Source organism: Festucalex cinctus, chromosome 17 (assembly GCF_051991245.1).
Source record: "Festucalex cinctus isolate MCC-2025b chromosome 17, RoL_Fcin_1.0, whole genome shotgun sequence".
Lineage (NCBI taxonomy): Eukaryota > Metazoa > Chordata > Actinopteri > Syngnathiformes > Syngnathidae > Festucalex > Festucalex cinctus.
Genome location: NC_135427.1, coordinates 15,419,445 through 15,442,797, shown reverse-complemented (window position 1 = coordinate 15,442,797; position 23,353 = coordinate 15,419,445). Strand labels below are relative to the sequence as shown.

The 23,353-nt window shown below is 38.7% G+C and overlaps 3 protein-coding genes across 7 annotated transcripts in view; all 3 read left to right on the top strand.

Moving 5' to 3' along the window:
* Nucleotides 1–16,738, top strand: part of gpam (glycerol-3-phosphate acyltransferase, mitochondrial) — a 36,987-nt gene extending 20,249 nt beyond the window's left edge. For 2 of the 4 annotated variants that reach the window (XM_077502863.1, XM_077502862.1), the window contains exons 7-21: nucleotides 308–407; nucleotides 495–631; nucleotides 719–818; nucleotides 4,365–4,577; nucleotides 4,639–4,752; nucleotides 5,680–5,765; nucleotides 7,529–7,644; nucleotides 8,997–9,067; nucleotides 10,661–10,928; nucleotides 11,789–11,961; nucleotides 12,050–12,127; nucleotides 12,567–12,704; nucleotides 12,781–12,970; nucleotides 13,544–13,602; nucleotides 13,695–16,738. In XM_077502863.1, coding sequence (XP_077358989.1) covers nucleotides 308–407; nucleotides 495–631; nucleotides 719–818; nucleotides 4,365–4,577; nucleotides 4,639–4,752; nucleotides 5,680–5,765; nucleotides 7,529–7,644; nucleotides 8,997–9,067; nucleotides 10,661–10,928; nucleotides 11,789–11,961; nucleotides 12,050–12,127; nucleotides 12,567–12,704; nucleotides 12,781–12,970; nucleotides 13,544–13,602; nucleotides 13,695–13,811 — 1,960 coding nt within the window. In that variant the 3' untranslated portion in view covers nucleotides 13,812–16,738. The remainder of the gene's footprint in view (nucleotides 1–307; nucleotides 408–494; nucleotides 632–718; nucleotides 819–4,364; nucleotides 4,578–4,638; nucleotides 4,753–5,679; nucleotides 5,766–7,528; nucleotides 7,645–8,996; nucleotides 9,068–10,660; nucleotides 10,929–11,788; nucleotides 11,962–12,049; nucleotides 12,128–12,566; nucleotides 12,705–12,780; nucleotides 12,971–13,543; nucleotides 13,603–13,694) is intronic. The other 2 variants (XR_013279487.1, XR_013279486.1) reach the window with 2 other exon arrangements.
* Nucleotides 15,616–22,334, top strand: LOC144005022 (E3 ubiquitin-protein ligase TRIM35-like). 2 transcript variants are annotated; one of them, XM_077502864.1, is made up of 2 exons: nucleotides 15,616–15,754; nucleotides 20,174–22,334. In XM_077502864.1, the coding sequence occupies exon 2, from the start codon at nucleotides 20,735–20,737 to the stop codon at nucleotides 22,211–22,213; it is 1,479 nt and encodes a 492-aa protein (XP_077358990.1). In that variant the 5' UTR covers nucleotides 15,616–15,754; nucleotides 20,174–20,734; the 3' UTR covers nucleotides 22,214–22,334. The 2 variants fall into 2 exon arrangements, with proteins under 2 accessions (XP_077358990.1, XP_077358991.1); XM_077502865.1 differs by lacking the exon at nucleotides 15,616–15,754 and having other exon boundaries at nucleotides 20,263–20,319; nucleotides 20,564–22,334.
* LOC144005023 (E3 ubiquitin-protein ligase TRIM35-like) lies at nucleotides 17,875–19,860 on the top strand. The gene is given in 6 exon segments (XM_077502867.1): nucleotides 17,875–17,893; nucleotides 18,234–18,510; nucleotides 18,513–18,565; nucleotides 18,567–18,721; nucleotides 18,723–19,293; nucleotides 19,296–19,860. Coding segments are annotated over 5 exon segments (1,374 nt in total). The 5' UTR covers nucleotides 17,875–17,893; nucleotides 18,234–18,290; the 3' UTR covers nucleotides 19,671–19,860.
* Nucleotides 22,335–23,353: the final 1,019 nt, after the last annotated feature.

Genomic DNA, 23,353 nt, shown 5'->3' with positions numbered 1-23,353 from the left:
ATTTAAGACGAATAAAATGACGTTTTCTTGGACTAAAATAAAGATGATAATGCTAGACTTGTAGGGGACTAAAAATGGGATGAGGTTGACTAACTGTGATTAAAAACTAACAAGCGTGACTGAAATTGGACTAAAACTGAGAATAAATTTAAAAACGGCAGACAAAATTAACCCCAGCAAGTTTGACCATTCTTTGTCCTCATTTTTTTGAAGATGCCAGACAGACGTTTAACTTTTTATTATTATGGCTTTTGCACATTTCACAAATTTGCCGAACTTGTGCCTAAAATTGTCCTCTCTGATCCAGACTAACGGGCTGGGTTCTCCTGAGGCTCTTTAACGGTTTCTTCTGGAGCATTCAGATCCACAAGGGCCAGCTGGAGATGGTGAAAAAAGCAGCGGCTGAGGTCAGGAGAGCCCCGAAAACTTCAATCTGTAACTCTGTGTTGCATTTTCATAAGCAAAATCCAGTTCAAATTGTTGTCGTCGTGCAGCACAACGCTCCCATGGTCTTCCTGCCCGTCCACAAGTCCCACATCGACTATCTCCTCATCACGCTCATCCTCTTCTGTCACAACATCAAAGCGCCGCACATCGCAGCCGGCAACAACCTCAGCATCCCCATTCTCAGGTGAGCGTGCCGTTGCGTCCTGTCATCGCGACTGCCCGAGGGGGAAAACGCCGATGCTTTTCCAAACAACATTTTTCGTCCTTTCAGCACCCTCATCCGTAAACTGGGAGGATTCTTCATCCGCCGCAAAATGGAGGAGTCTGGGGACGGCAAGAAAGACATTTTGTACCGATCGCTCTTATACGCTGTGAGGCTTGGCGTTGTTGCATTTTTTTGTACATTTGACAGCCTTTCTCCCTGATTTTGTTCAAAATGCATGCTATTATTCCACTTCATTGAAGCCAAATTTTGATACCTCAACAGTTAGATTTGAAGAAACGAAAGCAGATTTGGGATTTTCTGTAGGTGAAGTAAAAATCCTATTTTGAAATTAAGGTTAAAATTTAGAGAAACAACATCTCATGCTCTTTAAAAAAAAATAATAAAATAAAAAAAAAATCTTTATTTCTCGAACATTTTTTTGCTTCAAAAATACATCTTTCTAAAAAATACACACCAAAAAAACAACTTTATCATAGTAAGCAACTTTTTAGCAATTCCATCTTTAGAATGTGTATTGAAATTGCGACTTTGTATCTGAAAAACGTACATTAAAAGAGATTTTTGTCCCCGGAAGATTCCGACTTCATTCTAATAGAGTGCATTTATTTTTCGTTGTTGCCTTTATACCCCTTTTTAATCATGGAAGTATTTGTAATTTAGACATCTCCTAATCTCAGGTTTTCCACAGGTCATTAAAAAGCATTAAAAGTCATTACAGTGTTCCCTCATTTATCGCGGGTGTTGTGTAACAAAAACTACTCGCGATAATGGAAATCGGCGTATATTTAAAAAAATAAAAATAAATCCCGTTAATTATATATATTTTTTTGTTTTTTCATTTTGGTATGATTTTTACTTTATTATAAATGCATTCATCATAATTTTTTTTTCTTCCATGAAAAGTATGGGGGGGGTTTTTGTTTTTGTTTTTTTTATTAGTACAGGATACAGCACAGTATTTTTTTTTTTCAATTATGTTTTTCTTGTCTTGCCATAATTTTTAGTTTATTATGAATGCTTTTTCATTCGTCATTTTTTTTTTCATTTCGTCATTTGCTTTCCATTAAAAGTCTATATTTTTTTTCAATGTACTTGTAATACAGTATATATTATTATATTATTTATATTTTATCTTCAGAATGCAATGTCGTGGAGCGACAGGACAGACACCATTGGAAAGGTCTCATCGAGATGAATCCGCGGATGGCCGTGTGTCCCTGGTCAAATGTAGGGTTCAAGAGATACGGCCACGCAAAGACCAAAAAAATAATAAACAAAACCAAAAAGCATGTTGTTCAAAAAAAAAAAAAAAACAACGCTCTGAAAAGTCCGCAAAACAGCGGGGCCGCGAACGATGAATCTGCGATAAACGAGGGCAACACCGTACATGGATTTTGCTAAAATTAAGGCCTTTAATGGCATTAAAAAGCATATCCAGAGGCATTAAGAATTGTAAATACAATTGATGCATCCAATAAAATTGCTCACAATTTGAAAAGAAAAATGTACTGTTCTTGTCACCAACGTCCAGCATGAAACACTAATGCCACCTAGTGGCAGAAAATTACATCAACACAAATCTATGCCTCCTCTATGCCTTGCAACTTGTAATGAATTTATAAATTACTATAAAATTACTGAATTAACTGAAATATGAAACCACATTTGCATTTATAGATGTCCACTTTTATATTAGTGTGAAGAACTTATTTTATTGTACATGTAGAACCGATAAGGTGCGATTAATTGCGAGTTAATTATGAAAAACATGTTTAATTATGATTACAAATTGTAATTGGCTGACAGCCCTAATATATAAATAGTATATATTTTTGTGCGTGCGACATGAGCATTAAATTAGTTTTTAAGTTGCATTTAAAAGCATGAAATGTAAATTTTCTTATGCCTGCAGAATTCAGTGACAAGACAGAAAAATATGCGTTTGCTTGTTTTGTGCGTGACCCGCTGCAGTGTACATCGACCTGCCAAAGTAATTGAGCCAATAAGATAAGTGCTATCAGCTGACCACCGTTGTATGGATGATAATAATGACCAACTCGTGTAGTTTGACCTTCAAAAGCTGTGCCTGGGATCTCATTGAATGCTACAAAAATAGACCAAATAGTCAGCGCCGGCTCAGCATTGTGAGCGAACGGAACAATCTGTGCATTACCTGGCAGTGGTCCCAACGTAACAAAGTAAATGTTAAGGGCCCTCTCGTCTTTGCAGCTGAATCCAAGTTGGGGGGTCTATTTTGGGACAAACCCCCCACAACCCCCCCGAAATGTCCTTTAGACAGCTGTGAAAGGATATGGTTACGCAACACTGCTGGTGTCCGAATTCTGACTCGCGGGACAAATCTTTTCACTAGGGCTGTGCAATTCATTGACATTCAATTACAAAAAAAAAAAAGATTCATACTCATTTTTGAGTTGTTTAAATGTATACATTTGCACTAGAGGTGTCAGGAGATTACATTTTTGTAATTGTAATTAATTGCATGACTTCAGTAGTCAACTCACAATTAATCACAAATTTTATATCTGTTCTAAATGTACAATAAAAAAAATTCTATGTTTTCATACTCTTGTTATCATAAGTGAAAAAATGTTAAACTAATATAAATATGGCTGCATATTTCAATCATTTATATAATAATTCATAAAATTGAGTTAAAACGTAGATCACAATTTTCCGGCCGATCACCGATCTTTTAAAAAGTCTGACCTGCCGATCTTGATTTTTTTCGACCCAATTTTTTTTCATATTAAGCAGCCACCTTCAGTGTGAAATAATGCAAAAGGTTTGTTTTAAGGGCGGCACGGTGATGGAGTGGTTAGCACGTCTGCCTCCCAGTTCTGAGGACTCGGGTTCGAGTCCAGGCTCCGACCTTCCTGGGTGGAGTTTGCATGTTCTCCCCGTGCCTGTGTGGGTCTCCTCCCACATTCCAAAGACATGCATGGCAGGTTAATTGGGCGTTTTGAATTTTTTTCTGCCACTAGATGGCATAATTACATTTGTAAGACATTTGTGACAGGTCAGTGCATTTTTTCATTTAATATTAAGAGCTATCTAATCTTTTAGATGAAGTAGCTTGTGAATTTCTGCACATTTTTAAAATTGTATAATACAACTTGCGCCCAGTCTGCACCAATTTAAGCATTATTATTACAGTCATTACTGCAAAATTTGGATGTGGACGTGTCTGCTCCGTCACGTGTTCAAAAAATTTTGAGGCACTAAAGGAACTTTTAAATTAACTCAAAATTAATGCACTAATTTTGATACCCCTAACTTTTTTATTTTTTTATTTTAAAATAACTAATTTAATGAACTTTGATTGGCTGGCAACCAGTTCAAGGTGTACCCCGCCTACTGCCCGAAGCCACCTGGGATAGGCTCCAGCACCCCCGTGACCCTTGTGAGGAGTAAGTGGTTAGGAAAACGAATGGATGGATGAATAATTTAATAAATTTAGTTTAATCCAAAAGGAACTTGTGTATAGTTTTTCAAAGATTTTTATTCTTTTTTTTTTTGAACATTTTGTCATTTTGTACCAAAAAATAAACGATAGTCCTAATCCTGATTTCAATTATTAGCTAAATAATCGCGATGAATATTTTCTTGCTAATCGAGCCTTTCACTTGCTCACTTTGACCTGTTGCTATCGTTCATGTTGTCATCTCTCCAGTACACGGAAGAGCTTCTGCGTCAGCGGCAGTTCCTGGAGGTCTACCTGGAGGGCACGCGCTCGCGCAGCGGCAAGCCGTCCACGGCGCGCGCCGGCATGCTGTCCATCGTGGTGGACGCGCTATGCGCGGGCTCCGTCGCCGACGTGCTGGTGGTGCCCGTGGGCATCTCCTACGACCGCATCATCGAGGGCAACTACAACAGCGAGCAGCTGGTGAGGTCGTCGTCGTTGGCGTCGGCGTCATCGATGACTGAACTCTTTCCCGTGCGAGCAGGGCAAGCCCAAGAAGAACGAGAGCTTGTGGGGGATTGCGTGCGGCGTGCTCAGGATGCTGAGGAAGAACTACGGCTGCGTGCGCGTCGACTTCAACCAGCCCTTTTCCTTGAAGGTGAGGACGAGGCTCTTATTTTGAAGGACTTTTGTCATCATAACGCATCTGTGACGGCGATCGCCAAAAATCAGTCGTCAATTACATCGTCACACTGTATTTAACTCATTCACTCGCCGCCATTTTCACAGAAGCAACCCTCTTCGACCCTGGCTGTTTTACTGGGTTTGACTGATTTTGCAAGGCCCACAGTTTTTTTTGTTCTATTCTTATAAAAACATTGAGCACAGCAAAAGAAAGATTAAAGTCGCTTCTTTCATCAGGAAAAAATAAAAAGTATCTTTCTATCTGTTTCCGCTTTGCAGCAATTAGCTTGTTTTAACATGGCCCTGGTAGATCTCTTTTACTCTTCTGCCACCTGCTGGCTGTTTGTATAATAACTACCTTTTTTTTTCAACTGTTCTTTGCAGTTGAGAGGCTGCATCAAAGCCTTCTGTATACTTTAGCATAAAACATTTTTTTTTTTTTTAACGTATAAATACGTCTTTGGGAGACTTAAAACACTTCAACTAGAACTTATGTATACGTTTTTGGGAGCAAATGAGCGTGGGATTTATTTTTTTTTATTTATTTTTTTTTATTTTTATTTTTTTATTTTTTATTTTTTTCATGTCGATTTTGTGAAATGAACTCTCTTGAATGCTCAAACTGACAAGTGTGCGGGAGCCGTGTGGCATTATGACACCTCAAGATTGAAAGTTTGTGTGTTTTTTTTTGTGTTTTTTTTTAGACAGCACTTGCGCATAAAACAGCATCGTTTTATTTATTGCACCTCTCACGGCTCTAAGACCTTTGAAAAAGAGTTTTAAAGATGACGTAGTCACAGTTGTTTGCTTTTGTGACGCGTTGAAGGCGGAGCTGTCAAATCTCCGCCCACCAGCGATGAGACGATTCATTGACGTTCCGTCTTTTACCTGTTGATGGCAGGAGTACCTGGACAGCCAGAGAAGCCGCCACATTGCCCCGCCGCTGTCCCTCGAGCACGCCTTGATGCCCACCATCATCGACGCGCAGTAAGTGCGCCGCTCTTCCCCTGCCGAAAACCGCCTCCCACTTTGTCACAGCGTACGGCGTCCGCCATTTTGACATTTGCGTGCAGCACTCGAGTTGACGTAACCTCGCTCGGGGGTCATTTCAGGTCACGGTCCCACTGCAGCTGCCCGTTTATTTGTACTCGATAAAATAATACACAGCAAATGAAATCTCCCGATGGACCGATTATCGGCGCAGGTATTTGGCATTTTGATGAATAATCGGTATCCATATTCGATCCTTATAAAACTGTGTTGACCTCAGGTAACAATTTCTTTCGATTTTCAGTTACGGTAGCTTGATAAGAGATGCTGCTGAACCCGAGTAACTCTCTGCATCTTGTCTTTTTTTTTTTTTTTTTTTTTTTTAATATACCTGAAAATTGTAGTTATTTTGAAATTTTAGAAAAAAAATGTATCTATTGTAGAAAACTTTTGGGAGCTATGACATTTACTTGTTTAGTTTTTCATTGAGTTTTAAGACATTGTTATGACCCTGGGAGCTTCCAAAAGTTATATATATATATATATATATATATATAAATATATATATATATATATATATATATATAAAAGATCCATATCGCGATATTGGCCCATGCAATATGCATATCGCAAAGACATGCAATAAGTTTCATATGGATTTTTATGCTTTTATTTGAATTTGACCAGTCAGTCTCTAACTAAAATATGCACCAGCATCCACTATCGAGCGGTAATTACAATTAATTGACTAAGAATATATCGAGTTTGCTTATTTTGCTGCATGAAAAAATTTAATTATTTAATTACATAATATTAAAAATGTCATTTCTGTAGGTACGTTAAATATCGCAATCATATTGATGTCTATATCGCATATCGCATGATTTTCCAATATCGTGCAGCCCTATATGATTGTCCAAAAAAAAAAAAAAAAATCGTCATTTTGCAAATTTAAAAAGTTGTTCAATAAACATATGCTTTATATCATTCCAACAAAGTTAAGAGCTGGAATTTATATTTTTATTATTATTTTTTTTCCCGCTAATATTTTTTTTCCCCTTTTACTGAAATTGAATATCGGCTCCAAGTATCGGTTATTGGTCTCCTTGATAAGAATAATTAGTATCGGCCCTGAAAAAAAAAACATATCGGTCTGTCTCAAGGTTATTTTAGTAAACTAAAATCCAAAAAAATTTCGTTAATGAAATAAAATAAAAATGAAAATGCTTTTTAAAAAACAAACAAGCTGAAACTACATTTTATGTTGACAAAACTATATTTAACTATAAAGACAGCAAAAATGTCCTTCGTTTTAGTCTTTGGTAATTAATTTAATGCATGAGCCTTTGGGGATGATTTTAAATGTGATTTTTAGTAGATTTATTTTGATATGAACCGGAATCAGGACACAGAAGTGACATCATCTCGCAGCAGCCAATAGAAAAGCTGATGACGTCGCTCACGTTTTGTTTTGTTTTGTTTTAAATATTGCGCACAAGTAATACACATTTTTTTTTAAACAAAACTAAAACAAAGCATTTATTAAATAACTAAAACTAATAAAAACTTACAGAACCATCCTGAAAATTAATGAAAACGAACTCATTTTAAAAAACGAAATCAAAACGAACTCAAATGAAAAATTCCAAAACTATAATATAACGCGTATCGGTCTTCTCTGTGTGACACTTTTTTTCTCTCTTTTTTTTTTTTTTTTTTTCTCGCCCCCATTTTTATTTTATTTTTTTTATTTCTTTCAGGCCCGACGACGTCGAGCTGTTGGAGCGTCAGGAGGAAGGTCAGCAGAACAGAGAACTTCCCGAGGATTTGTGCCGACGGCAGCTCATTAATAACCTGGCCAAGCACGTTCTTTTCAGTAAGTAAGGTTAACGTTAGTGGATCTCACTCCATCCCAAGGTGTGTCATTGGAAAACCTTAACGGGCTTTCAGCAGCAGAAACAGGTTCCCCCAAACCCCGCCCCCCCTCAAGCTGCATTGTCCTACACTTTTTTTTTTTTTTTCTTTCATAGCCTGCAGCCAATCACAGGGCCCCCAGCTGTGTGGCATGTTTGTTTTCAGCCAATAGGACGCAGGAGGAGGGAGAGGGGGAATGCGGCGCCGGTGTCCTCCTGCTGCTTTTCATCCCCTCAAAGGAACGATGCTTACGATGATTTGGAACGACCCTCACACGTTCACTTTTCTTGCTCCCTCTTTTCTTTCTCTCAAGTCCTTTGTGAATATTTTTGAGACTTTAATTCAGGTTACTTAAAATCTTCACATTTATTTATTTTTTTTATTCCTTGCAACTTTATAACCTTAAAATCATACTGAATGTTAGATAAGGTGCTTTTTTTAGTTTTTCGATTTTGTAAAATACAGGCGGAAACCTGGAATGTCCAAATATGTTCATGTTCATGTTTTTTTTTTCTTTTTTTTAGGGTTGTTATGAATTTCATGTTTTGAAAATAGTGCTGTAACCAACAATTATTTCAATAATTTCATTGTCGATTATTTTTCCAATTAATCAGTGAATTGGATTTAAAAAAACATATTAATTCAAATCAACGGTGTATAAACATAATATTAATTATGATTCAGTTACTGATTTCGTCTGTAACGTTCGTAAAATAGTTACAAATCTTCAACTTTGTTTTCCAAAGTAAAAGCAATTTTTTTTATTATTTTTTTTTATGGTTCAAAATCGAGATAATCAGCCGGATTGCAAATGTTTTTACTATATTATGTTAATACATTTTAACAATAAAATAAATATTTTCTGCTGAGGAGCCGCAATTGTGAGCATTTGGACAATTTTTAATGGAAAAAAAAAAGATTTAAATGATTCAAATAATGATCAAGTAATTTGATAAAATGATTAGTTTTCGATAATAATTAAGACTTCATTTGATTAGTCGTCGTTTGGAAAATCAAATCTTTAAAAAAAAAAAAAATCGTTAATGGTGAAATTGAATTTTGTCTTCTGAATTATTGTGGGAATGCTTCAGCATTTTTTTTGTTTTTGTTTTTTTAATTCCTTGCAACGTTATAACCTTAAAATCCTACTGAATGAATTCAAATGTGTCGGCTGTATTGAGATTTATAAAAACCATAATTTCCCAGCCCTATGGCAGCATTTGTACATCTTAAGGCCGCCCACGTCTGCAGTTGAGTCGATAATCGCCACGGTGTCTGTTGTTCAACATTCCTTTTTTAATCTTCCTCACGCAGCGGCGAACAAGTCATCGGCCATCATGTCCACCCACATCGTGGCCTGCTTGCTGCTCTACCGACACAGACAGGTATGTCTGTCAATTTGTTTGGATCGGGTGTCTTCGCTTTATCAGCATTTTACATCAGTGCCCCCTGCGGGAAGTCTGACGTACGTGTCAGTAAAACTGTCACTATCAAATCTATTAAAATCTATCACTATTAAAATTGATTATCCTATCGATCATACCATCAAATCACACCCCCCTCCACCCTTCTGTACATACGCATTAATCGGCCTCCAATTATAATCGATCAATTATTGCCCTTCAAACATCGTCCAATTGGGCCAAACGGCCGATTATTTTCCCCTTAAAGCGTGACCATAGAAGAATATTGAATTTTCCGACGCTGTGAGAGTACCCTGAATGCACCATTTTGCTTGCGTAGCATTAGCAACTAGCAAGTGTGCAGCATACGTTATTCTGGTTATTCTGTTGTCCCGAAGCGTCCTTTGAGCTGTTTAATGACACCTAAATTGGAGTTAACTGTAAAACTGTGATTAGATTACCATTTAAATACCAACAAAATTATCCTAAACAAAATGGTAAGCAATTGCGATTAGCATTAGCGCGCTAGTGATTAGATGACCATCTTAAATACCAACAAAATGAACCTGCGCTAAACGGTTAGCAATCACGATTAGCATTGGCACGCTAGTGATTAGATGACCATTTAAATACCAACAAATTAGCCTACGTTAAACGGTTAGCAATTGTGATTAGCATTAGCGCGCTAGTGATTAGATTACCATTTCAAAACCAAAAAAATTGGCCTACGCTCAACAGTTAGCAATTGCGATTAGCATTAGCGTGCTAGTGATTAGATTGGCATTTAAATACCAACAAAATTATCTTAAACAAAACGGTTAGCAATTATGATTAGCATTAGGGTGTTAGTCATTAGAGTACCATTTAAATACTAGCAAAATTAGCCTGTGCTAAATGGTTAGCAATTGCGATTGCCATTAGCGCGCTAGTGATTAGGTAGATTACCATTTAAATACCAACAAACTTAGCCTGCGCTAAACGGTTAGCAGTTACGATTAGCATTAGCGCGGTAGTGATTAGATGACCATTTAAATACCAACAAAATTAGCCTGCGCTAAACAGTTAGCAATTGCGATTAGCATTAGCGCGCTAATGATTATATTGGCATTTAAATACAAACAAAATTATCTTAAACAAAAAGGTTACCAATCGCGATTAGCATTGGCACGCTAGTGATTAGATTATCATTTAAATACCAACAAAATTAGCCTAAACAAAATGGTTAGCAATTGTGATTAGCAATAGCGCGCTAGTGATTAGATGACCATTTTAAATACCAACAAAATTAGCCTGCGTAAACGGTCAGCAATCGCGATTAGCTTGGCACGCTAGTGATTAGATTACCATTTAAACACCAACAAATTAGCCTGTGCTCAACGGTTCACAATCGTGATTAGCATTGGTTCGCTAGCGATTAGATTAGATTAGATTACGGCAGCACACATATTTCCGGCTGAGCTTTGAGGCCAACATTTTTGGTCGACTTTTTTTTTTTTTTTTTTTTTTTTTCTTCCCTCCCAGCCATGCGTCAGGCCAGCGTCGGTAAGTGACCAAACGTGAGCTTGGTTCCCACAGGGTGTTGCGCTGTCCAAGCTGGTGGAGGACTTCTTCAACATGAAGGAGGAGGTGCTGTCGCGCGACTTCGACCTGGGCTTCTCGGGCAACTCTGAGGACGTGGTGATGCGGGCGCTGCACCTGCTGGAGAACTGCATCGCCGTCACCGGCGGCGCCAACCGCAACGGCGAGTTCACCATCGCGCCCAGCCACACCGTGCCGGCGCTCTTCGAGCTCAACTTTTACAGCAACGGCCTCTTCCACGTCTTCATCGCCGACGCCATCGTTGGTACGTCGGCGCCCCCAGTGGACACTTGCCTTTTTTTTTTAGATAGATTTTTAGATTCAAAAGAGAACATAAAGTGATGCTCATTTTAATTAAATCATCCATACACACGTTTTCCGAACTGCTGATCCTCGTAATTGTATTATTTTGATTACATTTATTACAATAAAAAAATAAAATAATTATTTTAAGGTTAAAATTTTCGGAATCAAATAATGCTTATTATGTTAATACATTTTAACAATAAATTAAACATATTAATTTTATTATAGTTATAATTAACCAAATATTGAGGTAAATTAATTCTTTATTATATTTATATTTTGTCTAAATTAATTGCATTAATGTTTTAATTCATGCTCATTTATGCATTTTATTAATTAGAACTTAATTGCAATTAACCAATTAAATAAAGGTTTTTACCATTTATATTAGTACATTTTAGCAATAAAATAATCATGTTAATTTTATTATAATTATAATGAGCCAATTATTGAGGTAACTTAATTCTTTATTAATAATATATTTATATTTTGTTGAAATTAATTGCAGTAATGTTCTAATTCATGCTAATTTATACATTGTATTAATTATAACTTAATTGCAATTAACCAATTGAAGCAAATTACCAAAATTGAAATTGTTTCTCATATTTCTGTATTTAATGTAAAGTTTATTTTGATAACAGAATGGTAATTTGTGATAATGAGAGAGATTTATAATTGCCAATTATTCAAGCAAATAAACAAAAAAATGACTGATCATTTGAAATTGTTTATTTTGAAAACAGTAACTTCACTTTTCAAAAGCAAGACTGTATTTTTACTGTATTCCCTGACGTGCATGTGATTGACTGCGCGCAGCCTGCAGCATCCTGTCCCTGCAGCGGGACCAGGCGGTGGAATCGTCATCGTCGTCGGCGTTGCAACCAGTGCCGAGCGCGGCGGACGCCGGCTTCCCGCTCAGTCAGGAGAGGCTCATCCGCAAGGCCGCCGGCCTCTCGCACTTCCTGGTCAACGAGGTGGCCGTGGCGTCCGTAAGTCCTGTTGCGCGGCGGGCCTCAAACATCTGATTTGTTCATTTCACACGAAGTCAATCACCGCCTGTTTCCTTCCGCCCCACAGCCGTGCCAGACCGTGTACCAGGTGTTCCACGACGCCGTCACCCGCCTCATCCAGTACGGCGTCCTCTTTGTGGCGGAGGTCGGTTTCGTGATAACCGCACTTTCACGTGGCTTTGACGTCCTGTATGGAGGACCAAAAGTGCCAAAATTAAAAATAAATACATAAATAAGTAAATAAATAAAAGTGAAAATAAAAACGGTTGTAAAATCTATCATTCAAAAATTTAATACAATATATATATATATATATATATATATATATTTGTTTTTTTCTGTATTTTTGAATTATATTTCTTGTATCTATTATTAATAAAAAAAACTGATAGAAAAAATGTAATTTGAAAATTAAATACATGGATATATATTTTTTGTTTTTATTTCCATTTGTTTATTTGTTTGTATTTTTGAATAATATTGTTATATCCGTTTTTATTTTCACTTTTACTTCAGAATGTGTGAATTTTGGCAGTTTTGGTCCTCCATATTTTCTGCGCCCTGATGGTTTGATTGTGTGTCAGGAAGACCAGGAGGAACTGAGCCCCAGTCCCACGGAAGAACCTTGGCCCAAAAAGTTCCCCGAGCCGCTTTCCTGGAGGAGCGACGAGGAGGACGAGGACAGCGACTTTGGCGAGGAGCAGCGCGATCGCTACCTGAAGGTTTCATCTTTGCTCTTGTGTCATGTCGTCTTGTCTTTTTTGGCGTGACATTTACCTGATGTTCCCCCTCGGCCAGGTGAGCGCGTCGGCGGAGCACCAGGAGTTCTTCGTGTTCCTGCAGCGGCTCCTGAGTCCCGTCCTGGAGGCCTACAGCGGCGCCGCCATCTTCGTGCACAGCTTGAGTCAGCCCATGGCCGAGCCCGAGTACACGCAGCGCCTCTTCAGATACCTGCTCACGCGTACCGAGAGGAGGATTGCTGCTTACGGTGATTGTGGCCAAGCCAATGCTTAAAAAAAATAAAAATGTAGTCCTAAGACTTTTGAATCTGCTTTTACAGTATCAATAATACATTTGGTCATAAATAGGGAATAGTCTTTCTTTTAAATTACACGTTCAGTAGCACTTTTATTTTCAGACCGACACCAATATGAGTACTCATTCACTAATTTTAAGTTTAATATTGATAAAGTTACTAATTTATTGAAATAGATACAATATTTTTTTCAAGAGATATGATTTAGGACACTCATAGTCCCACATCAACAGTAATAGTAACGCTTAAATTATCCAGATCTTCCTTATTCACAATAATAGCAATTATCCATCCATCCATCCATTTTCTTATCTTATTCTCACAATATTTTTTCCAATTATTTTTTAAATGTTTTGTTTAAATACAAAATTAATTCTATGAACATTGCAAGGAGGGCTTTCTTTATATTTTAAAAATAGACAAATAAATGCATATCTATACTAGTTTTTTTTTTTAACTAGTGCTGCATCGCAAATTTTGATAATTTGTACTCATCTTCATGATTCACGTTTTTTTTATCCTCAGGTGAAAGTGCAACTCATTACCTGGTGAAGAACACAGTGAGGACATTCAAAGATCTCGGGGTAGCCAAAAAATAAACCAAATGATCATCAGCTTTTTTTTTGTTTTTTTTTCTGAATTTGATGGGACTGACGCGGTGTGTTTTTCTCTCCAGGTCCTCAAGGAGCGACGAGAAGATTGCGTGAGCACGCTGGAGTTGAGCGCCACCTTCCTACCTCAGGCCAACCGCAACAAACTGCTGCAGTACATTTTAGGCTTCACCCTGCTGTGACACCCCCCACGAAACGCCCCTCAATCCCGGTTGCTTCAGGCTCCCCCCCTCCGACGTCACATAAGGGCTTCTTCATGCTTTCTTTGAAAATACAATTCCAGGTGCTACCCGGAAGTGCCTTCACATTTAGGGATTCACCGTAGCATCACGTCTCCACGACTTTGCGATATATCCAGACAGGCATGCTGCCGTTTTACAGGAAGCGGCCACAAGAAGTGAACAAAATGGAGTGCAGTAGGGCGCACGCTATTCTAGTAGTGCGCTAACCTGTCCAGTCAGTTGGGATGTAGCGTAAGTATCTGGTGTTTTGAGTTGTTTACTCTTTTTGCCCGATGAGTGCAGAGCTGGCCCTATATGTCGCTTACAAACAAAAGAGATCCATTAGCTTGGTTTATACTATTGTCATTAATTCACAAGATAACATGACACACAATTTAAAACGTAAAATAACATGTAAGCATTTTTTTAAATTAAGTAGTAGTAGTACTAAATGTAACTAGACTAAGTGCAATTTCTGGATAAATTGTGTGGGAATGCTGAATGCTTATGAAGTAAATTGAAAGTTAAATTATGTGAAAATTAAAAAGTTTTAATTGAAGTTGAAAGATAAATGAATAAGAAGAAAAGATGAACTGCAATCTGTCTAAGGTGGGATTTAAACATTTCAGAGAAATTATAATGTATTTCCTGAAACGATAGTCAGTTGGTATCAAACCATCGCATGTAGCCTACTAAAATGTGGTCAAAGCGGGGTTTGAACCCAGGTTCTCCGTGGGGGAAGAAATTGCTCTAACGACTTGTTCAAATTCATGGCTAATGGCATATTTATTTTAAAAATAGCCATCTGATGAATGCCAACTTGGATGTAATCATTTCAGTGAAATTGTAATGCATTTCCTGATATGATAGTCAGTTGGTATACAGATATATCACGAAGCATAATTGCCATGGATATATTTGCAATGTACAGTCAGCGGTGGGATTCGAACCCGGGACCTCCTGGTGACTGGACAATGCACTTAACCAAGTTCGCCGAGAGGTGGTTATGATGATCAGTTGTATATATAGAAGTGGGACTTAGAAAAAGTTTGTCAGTCCCATTGAAAATAAATGGGGGGAAAGTTGATATTTAACGTTTAATTGTGCGAGTAATGTGGAATCAGACGATATATACCCCGGAAGGCGTGAATTTTTGAAGCAAGTTGAAACTTTAACGGTGTAAATCGGAAGTATTATGTGGGAGTTGTTTCTCGGCAAATAAGTGAAAAGAATAAAAATCCGAATAACGTGGGAATGCTGAAAGCATTCCCACAATTATTTCCCGAGTTTGTGGCGCCCCCTGGAGGTCCGGGCAGCCTTGGCATTTGCCTAGAATCTTTTACTGATTCTTTTTTTTATTTATTTTAGATGTACTTCGTCACAGCGGCTGTAAAAAAAAATAAAATACAGATTTTTCCAGGTGTGATGTATAAAAAAGGAGGAGGAGGAGGCAGAGGCTCAAAATCAACACAAGTGCGTGGAAGGTCCAAGTAAATCTACTGCAGGAGATTTCTTCTCAAGAAATGGTTATTTATTTCATCTTTAAACCTGCATGTATTCATGCAGATTTCCCTAATCCGATTGAAGCAAATGTATACAAGGATGGCAGCATGTCAATTGACAAAAAAAAAAAAATAAAATGTGAATGAATAGGAATGAGGTAGACGTTTTGTGACTTTGAATGCCACTCGTATGTACTGTACTGCATGTTTGCTCTCATGGACACTTAACTGTAGACTTTTGTGTTGTATTTAATGGTCCCAAGTTTGTGAATTGTGGAGGAGGAGGAGGCGGGCCTGCTGAATGTATCGTGTTGCGATCTCTCAAGTGGACTTGTGTGTGGACAAAGGAATAGAGACGCCTGGCCATGACGGGAAGTCAAAATGGAAGAAAATTTCATCACGGTACGAAAACGTAAGCGACTGAACAAATGCATATGTTGCTGTGAAGGGTTAAAAATGCCTGTATTATGGGAGCAGGTGCCTTTTTTTTTTTATCTACTGTCTTGGTCTTTACTTGCCTTTTTATGCATGTTAACAATTCAGAATCATGTAGAAAAACGCTGACAAATATATCAAAACATGAGGAATCACCAGCCACTAAAAAATGTTGACTTTTTTCTGTTGTTTTTTTTTTCAATCTATTTTTTCTCTGAGCAAAGCACAATTGTCAATAGGTTTGTAAATAACATAGTATTATGTTATGTGGCTTTGTTTTGATCTGCAGCACTACTAAAAGAAAACTGGACACGAGGAACGAGGGTTGCTGTATTCTGTTTTTGAATCTTAGAGATTGTCTGTCCCGTTGATGAACCTTACTTTTAAGTACGTGTCCGGTCTTCTAGTCTTTTCTACTCAGCAACTTTGAATTTCCCATTTCCAATATGCACTGATGCCGAGTATCTCAATTTTTGGCTGAACGTTGTTAATAACTTGACGTGGGGGTCGTAACCCTTCAATACTATACTTGAAGTGGACTGAGCTCAACCCAACACGTCCATTCTCGAGTCGTCACACATTCACTCGATTTGTGGCCAAACTGTCAATATTGGATGTTTTAAAAGTAGAACTGGAATTAAAACTTGGCAAAGGGCGAAAAATACATGTCTAAAAAGTAAAAACTCAGAATTACCATAATTAAGATGGCACATGAATGTAGCACACATCAAATCCATTGTCGCATGATGCGTTTACAGACGCTCAGAAATATCATCATTTAGAAAAATAGAACATATCCTGTATCAAACAAGGATATACATTAGCTAACCCACTTTGCTACAGTATCATAGTATAAAAATAATTATAACAGTAATGTGTTTCTTTTCAAATACAGTCCTGGATTTTTTTCTGACTTTTGAGGTCTGCACAATAAACGTTCTCAAAAATACATTACAGTATATCTTATGTTGTTTTTTTTTTTTTTTAGTCAAACTACACAAGGAAATACTTTGCTGATTTACACAATGTGAAATTATGATATAACCTGTTGATTATAGAAACAAAAAAGAAAAACAATTGTTCATTTGCTATGTTGTCATGCTGCAGTTCAACAAAACAAGACACTCATCGTCTCTGGTGTCACTTGCCAGGAGGCTGTCAATATAAACTCATGATAAGGTTGACTGTGTGACATGTAAAGAATGAGCGTGTAAATTAGATGTTGAATTTTTTTCGGGGATCCCGCGGGATGGGGGTGAACTTTACTTTAGTCACGGTATTGGGACGGGACAGGATAAAAACCTAACGGGAGCGGGATTAATTCAATATCCGTTTGTGAAAAAACCTTGGACAGATGCACACTTGTTTACATTTTTATGTTATTCGAGCTTTTGCAAAAGCTGGCATCCCAATGACGAGAAGGAACACGGCGTGTTTGATGGAGAACTTGCCCGGCTCTTCATTTCGGATGCAGAAGATGAAGGAGGTGAAGGATTTGTGGATGAGGGTTGATCAAAAGTAACGTGAGTACATTGTTAAATAATTCAAGTACAACCAAACTCACTGTTTGCATTGTTAAATACCTCAATAAATTCAAACCGAACGTTTTGCTCCCGCTGCCTTTTTACAAACATACGCTAGCAAGTATGCATGGTAGCGTATGTTTTAGCACGAAAGCATTGTGTCAGGTTTACCTGTTTGACATTTATTAAACAAAACAAACATGAGAGGAGATTCTCAGTTCAAAGCTCGCGAAGAGAGGAGAGGAACTGACTGATACAATTCACTACTGCACTCTGAAAAAAAATCCCTCCTCACCTTCTCTTTTTACTTGGTTTTCACGCCCCTAGTTACATAGCTGTTCCAACCCTAATCATGCAAATGCAAAACACAGTGTACTTGTTTGTCTTTGTGACTATGTGTGTGTTTTGTTTTGTTTTTTAAATACTTGTTGCAGATAAGAATCAAGTTGAGCTGTATTTCAATGCTGGTGTTTTGCATTTTTTTTTATTTCAAGCATCTGATTCCAAACGGTATCTTTAACAAAGGGGACACGGAGTTTTGGAATGTGGCGAAGCCAGCTTGGTGAGTTTGTCTGCCGTTTAGGTGAGCTCTTTGGGTTTTTCCATTCTTTTGCTTCACATCGAGCAGGAAGGATAAGCGGCCAATTCCTTATATTGCCTTCTCATTTTCCTATCGTTTTAACTTTTCATTTGTTTCCTTTGAATGTTTTCTCCTCTGAGCAAGTTTGCTTTTAGGACTAAGTTTTGTTTCTTTTCTTTCACATCACCTTTAAAAAAAAATGCTCTTGTTGGTGTTTTTTTTTCATTTTTTATTTAAGTTTTAATTCTTCACTTGGTTTTTACTCTGTTGTATTGAAATGTTATTTTTTTTGTATATGTGCATGTGTGTAAGTGGCAATAAAGAGTTTTTGTGTTATCTGCAGGCTCTCCTTAGAGTGAACGTTGGAAACTTGGCCAACTGAGTTGTTGTTGCAAGGACCATGGCTGGAAGATTTGAGGATGATCTCCACTGTCCGACATGTTTGGAGATCTTTAAAGATCCTGTCGTGCTGCCGTGCAATCACAACTTTTGTTGTGCGTGTGTGCAGCAGTGGTGGCAGGAGAAAGGAGATTGATCGTGTCCAGTCTGTTGGACGGAGTGTCGATCGATGGATGTGCCTTCAAATTTGGCCCTGAGGAACATCTGCGAGGCCTTTTCACAGACTCAGTGGAGTCGGAAAACGTCTGCAGCTAGCACAAGGAGAAACTGAAACTTTTTTTGTGTGGAACACCAGGAAGTCGTGTGCCTCGTCTGCGTAGACACAAGACGCCACGCCGGCCACAAGTTCTGCTCAATCAATGAAGTTGTGAAAGGTCACAAACAGAAACTTCAGGTAAGCCTGCAGTGCGCGAAGCAAACACTGGAAGATGACAGAGTCAAGAGACTGCTGGAATGAACAAGTGATGTACATTAAGTTCCAGAGGGAGACTGTGGAAAGCAAGATTAAGAAGGATTTCGAGGAGCTTCGTTGATTCCTGCAGGCTGAGGAGGAGGCCAGGTTGTCTGCTGTGAGGGAGGAAGAGGAGGAGAAGAGTCGGATGATGAAGGAGAAGGTTGAGAGTCTCGACAGAGACATGGCCGCCGTGTCAGACGCGATCAGAAGCGCAGAGGAGCATCTGACCTCTGACCCCATTTCCTTCATGATAAACTTCAAGAATGTGATGGCCAGAATCCATACGCTTTCGTACCACTGCTATATACTCTCAGATACTCTGCTGGACGAAGCCAAGCATGTGGGCAACCTCAAGTTCAGCGTGTGGGAACGAATGAAGGAGACCTTCTCCTACAGTCCCGTCATTCTGGACCCAGTCACTGCCGGTCCAGAACTCACTCTGTCTGAAGATCTGACCAGTGTGAGTTGTCGTCGAGAAGGACAAAAGCGTCCAAGGAATCCAGAGGGGTTCAAGTGGCATGATGTTGTTGGTTCTGTTTTGGCCTTGGGAACACACACACGTGGGATGTTGAGGTGGGAGACAACAATAACTGGCAAGTGGGGGTGTCCTGGGGGTACTTTTCTCAGACAAAACAAATGCAACGCTGGGTCATTTCGTTTTGTTTGGGCACTTACAACAAATTTGATCACTCACTTGAACCCTGGGATCCGCCAGTGAAGCTGAAGAGGATCCGTGTACAAGTGGACACGAACAAAAAAACAGTTTCATTCTCTGAATCTCTTACGGACACTGAATTGTGCAAAACAGATCCTCGCAATTGGCCATATTTGTCTGACAACATGTTTCCTTTCTTTTGCACAACTGATGAAATTCCTCTGCAAATAATTCCACTTGCCTGTCGTCATGTTACGATTCAAAGTCAGTGATGATGTTTTGCTCCCACAATTGTCATCAGTCGTTTTGCATGAGGTTTTTTTTTTTTCCTCCACTCAAATGAATATTTTGTGTTGATTAACCTGTGAAGTAAACTTAAAAAAAAAAAAAAAAAAGTGAGAACTCAATCTGAATGAAATGTCATGTTGTAGTTTGCCAAAATTGAATAAATAATGAAAAGTGCCTTGAAGTCTTAGTATTTATTTAATATTGATATTTGTTTATGTTTGCTTATTCAATATTTATGAACATAGATTTATGTATTAAATACTTAACTGCTTATTTATTTACACATTTATTTACTCATTAGTTTCAATATGTATTTTGTATTTTTACAATTGAGTCAATATTTATTTAAATATGAAAATATTTACATAACTTTTTTAGATTGTGTTCAGGGGGGTGGGGGAAATATTTTTTTTTAGTTTCTACTTGTTGCAGATAAGAATCAATTACCGTAAGCTGTATTTCATTGCTGGTGTTTTTCTATTTTAAGCATGTGCTTCCAAATGGCGTCTTTAACAAAAGCGGCACGGAGTTTTGGAATGTGGTGAAGCCAGCTTGGTGAGTTTGTCTGCCATTTAGGTGAGCTCTTTGGGTTTTTGCATTGTTTTGCTGCACATCGAGCATGAAGCAGGAAAGGTAAGCGGCCATTTCTTTCCAATGTCTTCTCATTTTCTCATCTTTTCAACTTTTCATTTGTTTCCTTTGAATTTTTTTCTTCTCTGAGCAATTTTGCTTTCACTTTTGTTTTACTTTTATTTCACATTGCCTTTATATAAAGCTTTTTTTTTGTTCTTCACTTGGTTTTCCTCGATTGTTGGATTGAAATATATTCTTTTTTTGTGTTTGCAAGTAGTAATGAATTGCTTTTGTTTGATCCCAGATCACGGGGTGTGGCAGCACTCAAGTCAGAAAACTAAATCGGGAAGTGCACTTGGGGACTTTTTCAAAATCTAAAATTATTCTTCATTCGTGACTGGGGCAGACGCGTTGCGGCTCTCCTGAGAGTCAACTCTGGAAGCTTGTCGACTGAGTCGGCGTCTTCGCAAGGAACATGGCCAGCCGAGTTGTGGATCATCTCCACTGTCCAACCTGTTTGGAGATCTTTAAAGATCCTGTCGTTCTGCCGTGCAGTCACAACTTCTGTCGTGCGTGTGTGCATCAGTGGTGGGAGCGGAAAGAAGATCGATCGTGTCCAGTCTGTCGGACGGAGTGTCGATCGATGGATGTGCCTTCAAATTTGGCCCTGAGGAACATCTGCGAGGCCTTTTCACAAGACTCAGTGGAGTCGGAAAACGTCTGCAGTTTGCACAAGGAGAAACTGAAACTCTTCTGCGTGGACCACCAGGAGCTTGTGTGCCTCATCTGTAGGGATGCCGAAATCCACACTGACCACAAGTTCCGTCCCCTCGATGAAGTTTACAAAGATGACAAGGAAATGCTTCGCGAAGGCCTGCAGGACGCAAAGAAAACGCTCAAAGATTACAAAAAGATAAGCGACAACTGGCATGAACAAGCGACGTACATCAAGGTCCAGAGGGAAACAGCGGAAAGCAAGATTAAGAAGGATTTCGAGGAGCTCCGTCGATTCCTGCGGGCCGACGAGGAGGCCAGGTTGTCTGCTGTGAGGGAGGAAGAGGAGGAGAAGAGTCGGATGATGAAGGAGAAGATTCTGGCTCTCGGCAGAGACATGGCCGCCGTGTCCGACGTGATCAGAAGCACAGAGGAGCATCTGACCTCTGACCCCGTTTCCTTCATGAAGAACTTCCAGTCTGCGATGAGCAAAATCCAGAAGCTGCCCAACAGGCCCAAGTGGCCCCGACAAGGAGCTCTGCTGGACAAAGCCAAGCATGTGGGCAACCTCAAGTTCAGCGTGTGGGAACGAATGAAGGAGACAGTCTCCTACAGTCCCGTCATTCTGGACCCAAACACGGCCGGTACAGCACTCAGTCTGTCTGAAGATCTGACCAGTGTGAGTTGTCAAGAAGAACAGCAGCGTCCGAAAAATCCAGAGAGGTTTGTCTGGAACCGAGTGCTTGGTTCTGCTTTGACTTCAAGAAGGCACACGTGGGAAGTGGAGGTGGGAGACAACAAAAACTGGCAACTGGGGGTGGCCTGGGGGGATCCTCTGATGTCATATGATATGAAAATATGGACCATTACATTTCGTGATGGTGAATACATGAAGTTTGATGGCGTTTTTGGATCGTGGGACGTGCCGCCAGTGACGCTACAGAGGATCCGAGTTCACGTGGACATGAACGAAAGATCCGTTTCATTCTGTGAATCTCGTACAAACATGGAATTGTGCAAAATGAATCCTTCCAATTGGCTACCGATGTCTGACAGCATGAAAGTGTTTCCTTATTTTAGGACACGTGATAAAATTCCTCTGCAATTAATTCCACTTCCATGTGATGGAGTCAAGGATCTTCTTGAAAGGAAAAGCCAAAAGTCCGTTTGTCCGTTTTTGAAAAATGACCATCCTCATGCCGCTCTCCTGCTCGTCCGGGGAAAACACCTAACACTCTGAAAATGCGGAGTGATATTTAAAATATTTAAAAAGCCTGGTAAAGGTGGCTGTATTTTGCATTTAAATAATTATACAATTGAGTCAATCTTTATTTAAATAAATCTGAAAATATTTACTTGCATATTTATTCCATTATTTATATATTTAGATATTTCATTTATTTTAATAGTTGTATAAATTATTGAAACATATTGTGACATTTCTCATTTATTCATTTTCATACTTATTCAATTCGTTTAAGATTTATTCATAATCTAATTTTTTTTCCACTATATATTTATTTCGATCTTTACTTGTTTCAGTACTTATTTCAATATTTATTAATTTCTACATAGACTCATTTCAATATTTACACTTTTGAATAACAGGTCTGTATGTAAAAGTGATGCATGCCAGCAGGAGAAATCATCTTACCGGGGTTCAGTGTCTCGGGCCAGCTTCCAGGTCATGTGACTTATTATTGACCCCAAATCTGCCACTCATGGGGCATGTCTGCTCGATGAAACACACCTAATTTTTCTCCATTTCAGCCCTCCCTTTGTTTTAAACTAACTTAATATTGTACATATCAACGTTAAAGCTCACGTTATAGCTCAATACCAGGTAATGGAATCTAGTCACCCGACAAGAGTGCATATCCAGTGAAACATGAATTGGTGCTGTGTTATAGTGAAAAATCTTTTAGACTGCTTTCCAACTCAATTTTATTTTGAAAACCGGTCCTTTATTTCGAAAACCGGATGTCGGTCTGCGCGCCAGCGTCTCTTCGCGCCACTGACCTGTATACGTGACTGGATAGGCAATAGCCATGACGCCAACACAAGCCGTTGAAGTCACAGGGCGGCCATCTTGTTACTCCCACCTCGCGAGCAGACTACTATAAACTGTACGAGGCGGGGTGGGGGTTTGTTCCGGGGTGGTCACTATTTTTATAACAACTTATAAAAAAAAAACACATACAAGTTTCCTCCTGTACTAAACATCATTAAGGATATAATTTATACATGTATTTAAGGCAATTTGTAAAATGTCTGAAGTCCTCTTGTTTATGTTCAATACATTTAAAACGCCATTAATCATGCTGGTTCTACTAATGTGTCAAATGCTTTCCAACGTTTTGGGAGGAGCAATATGGCGGCC

Excerpts from the sequence above, each read along its gene's own strand:
- LOC144005022 (XM_077502864.1), top strand. The coding sequence starts at position 20,735 with ATGGCCAGCCGAGTTGTGGATCATCTCCACTGTCCAACCTGTTTGGAG.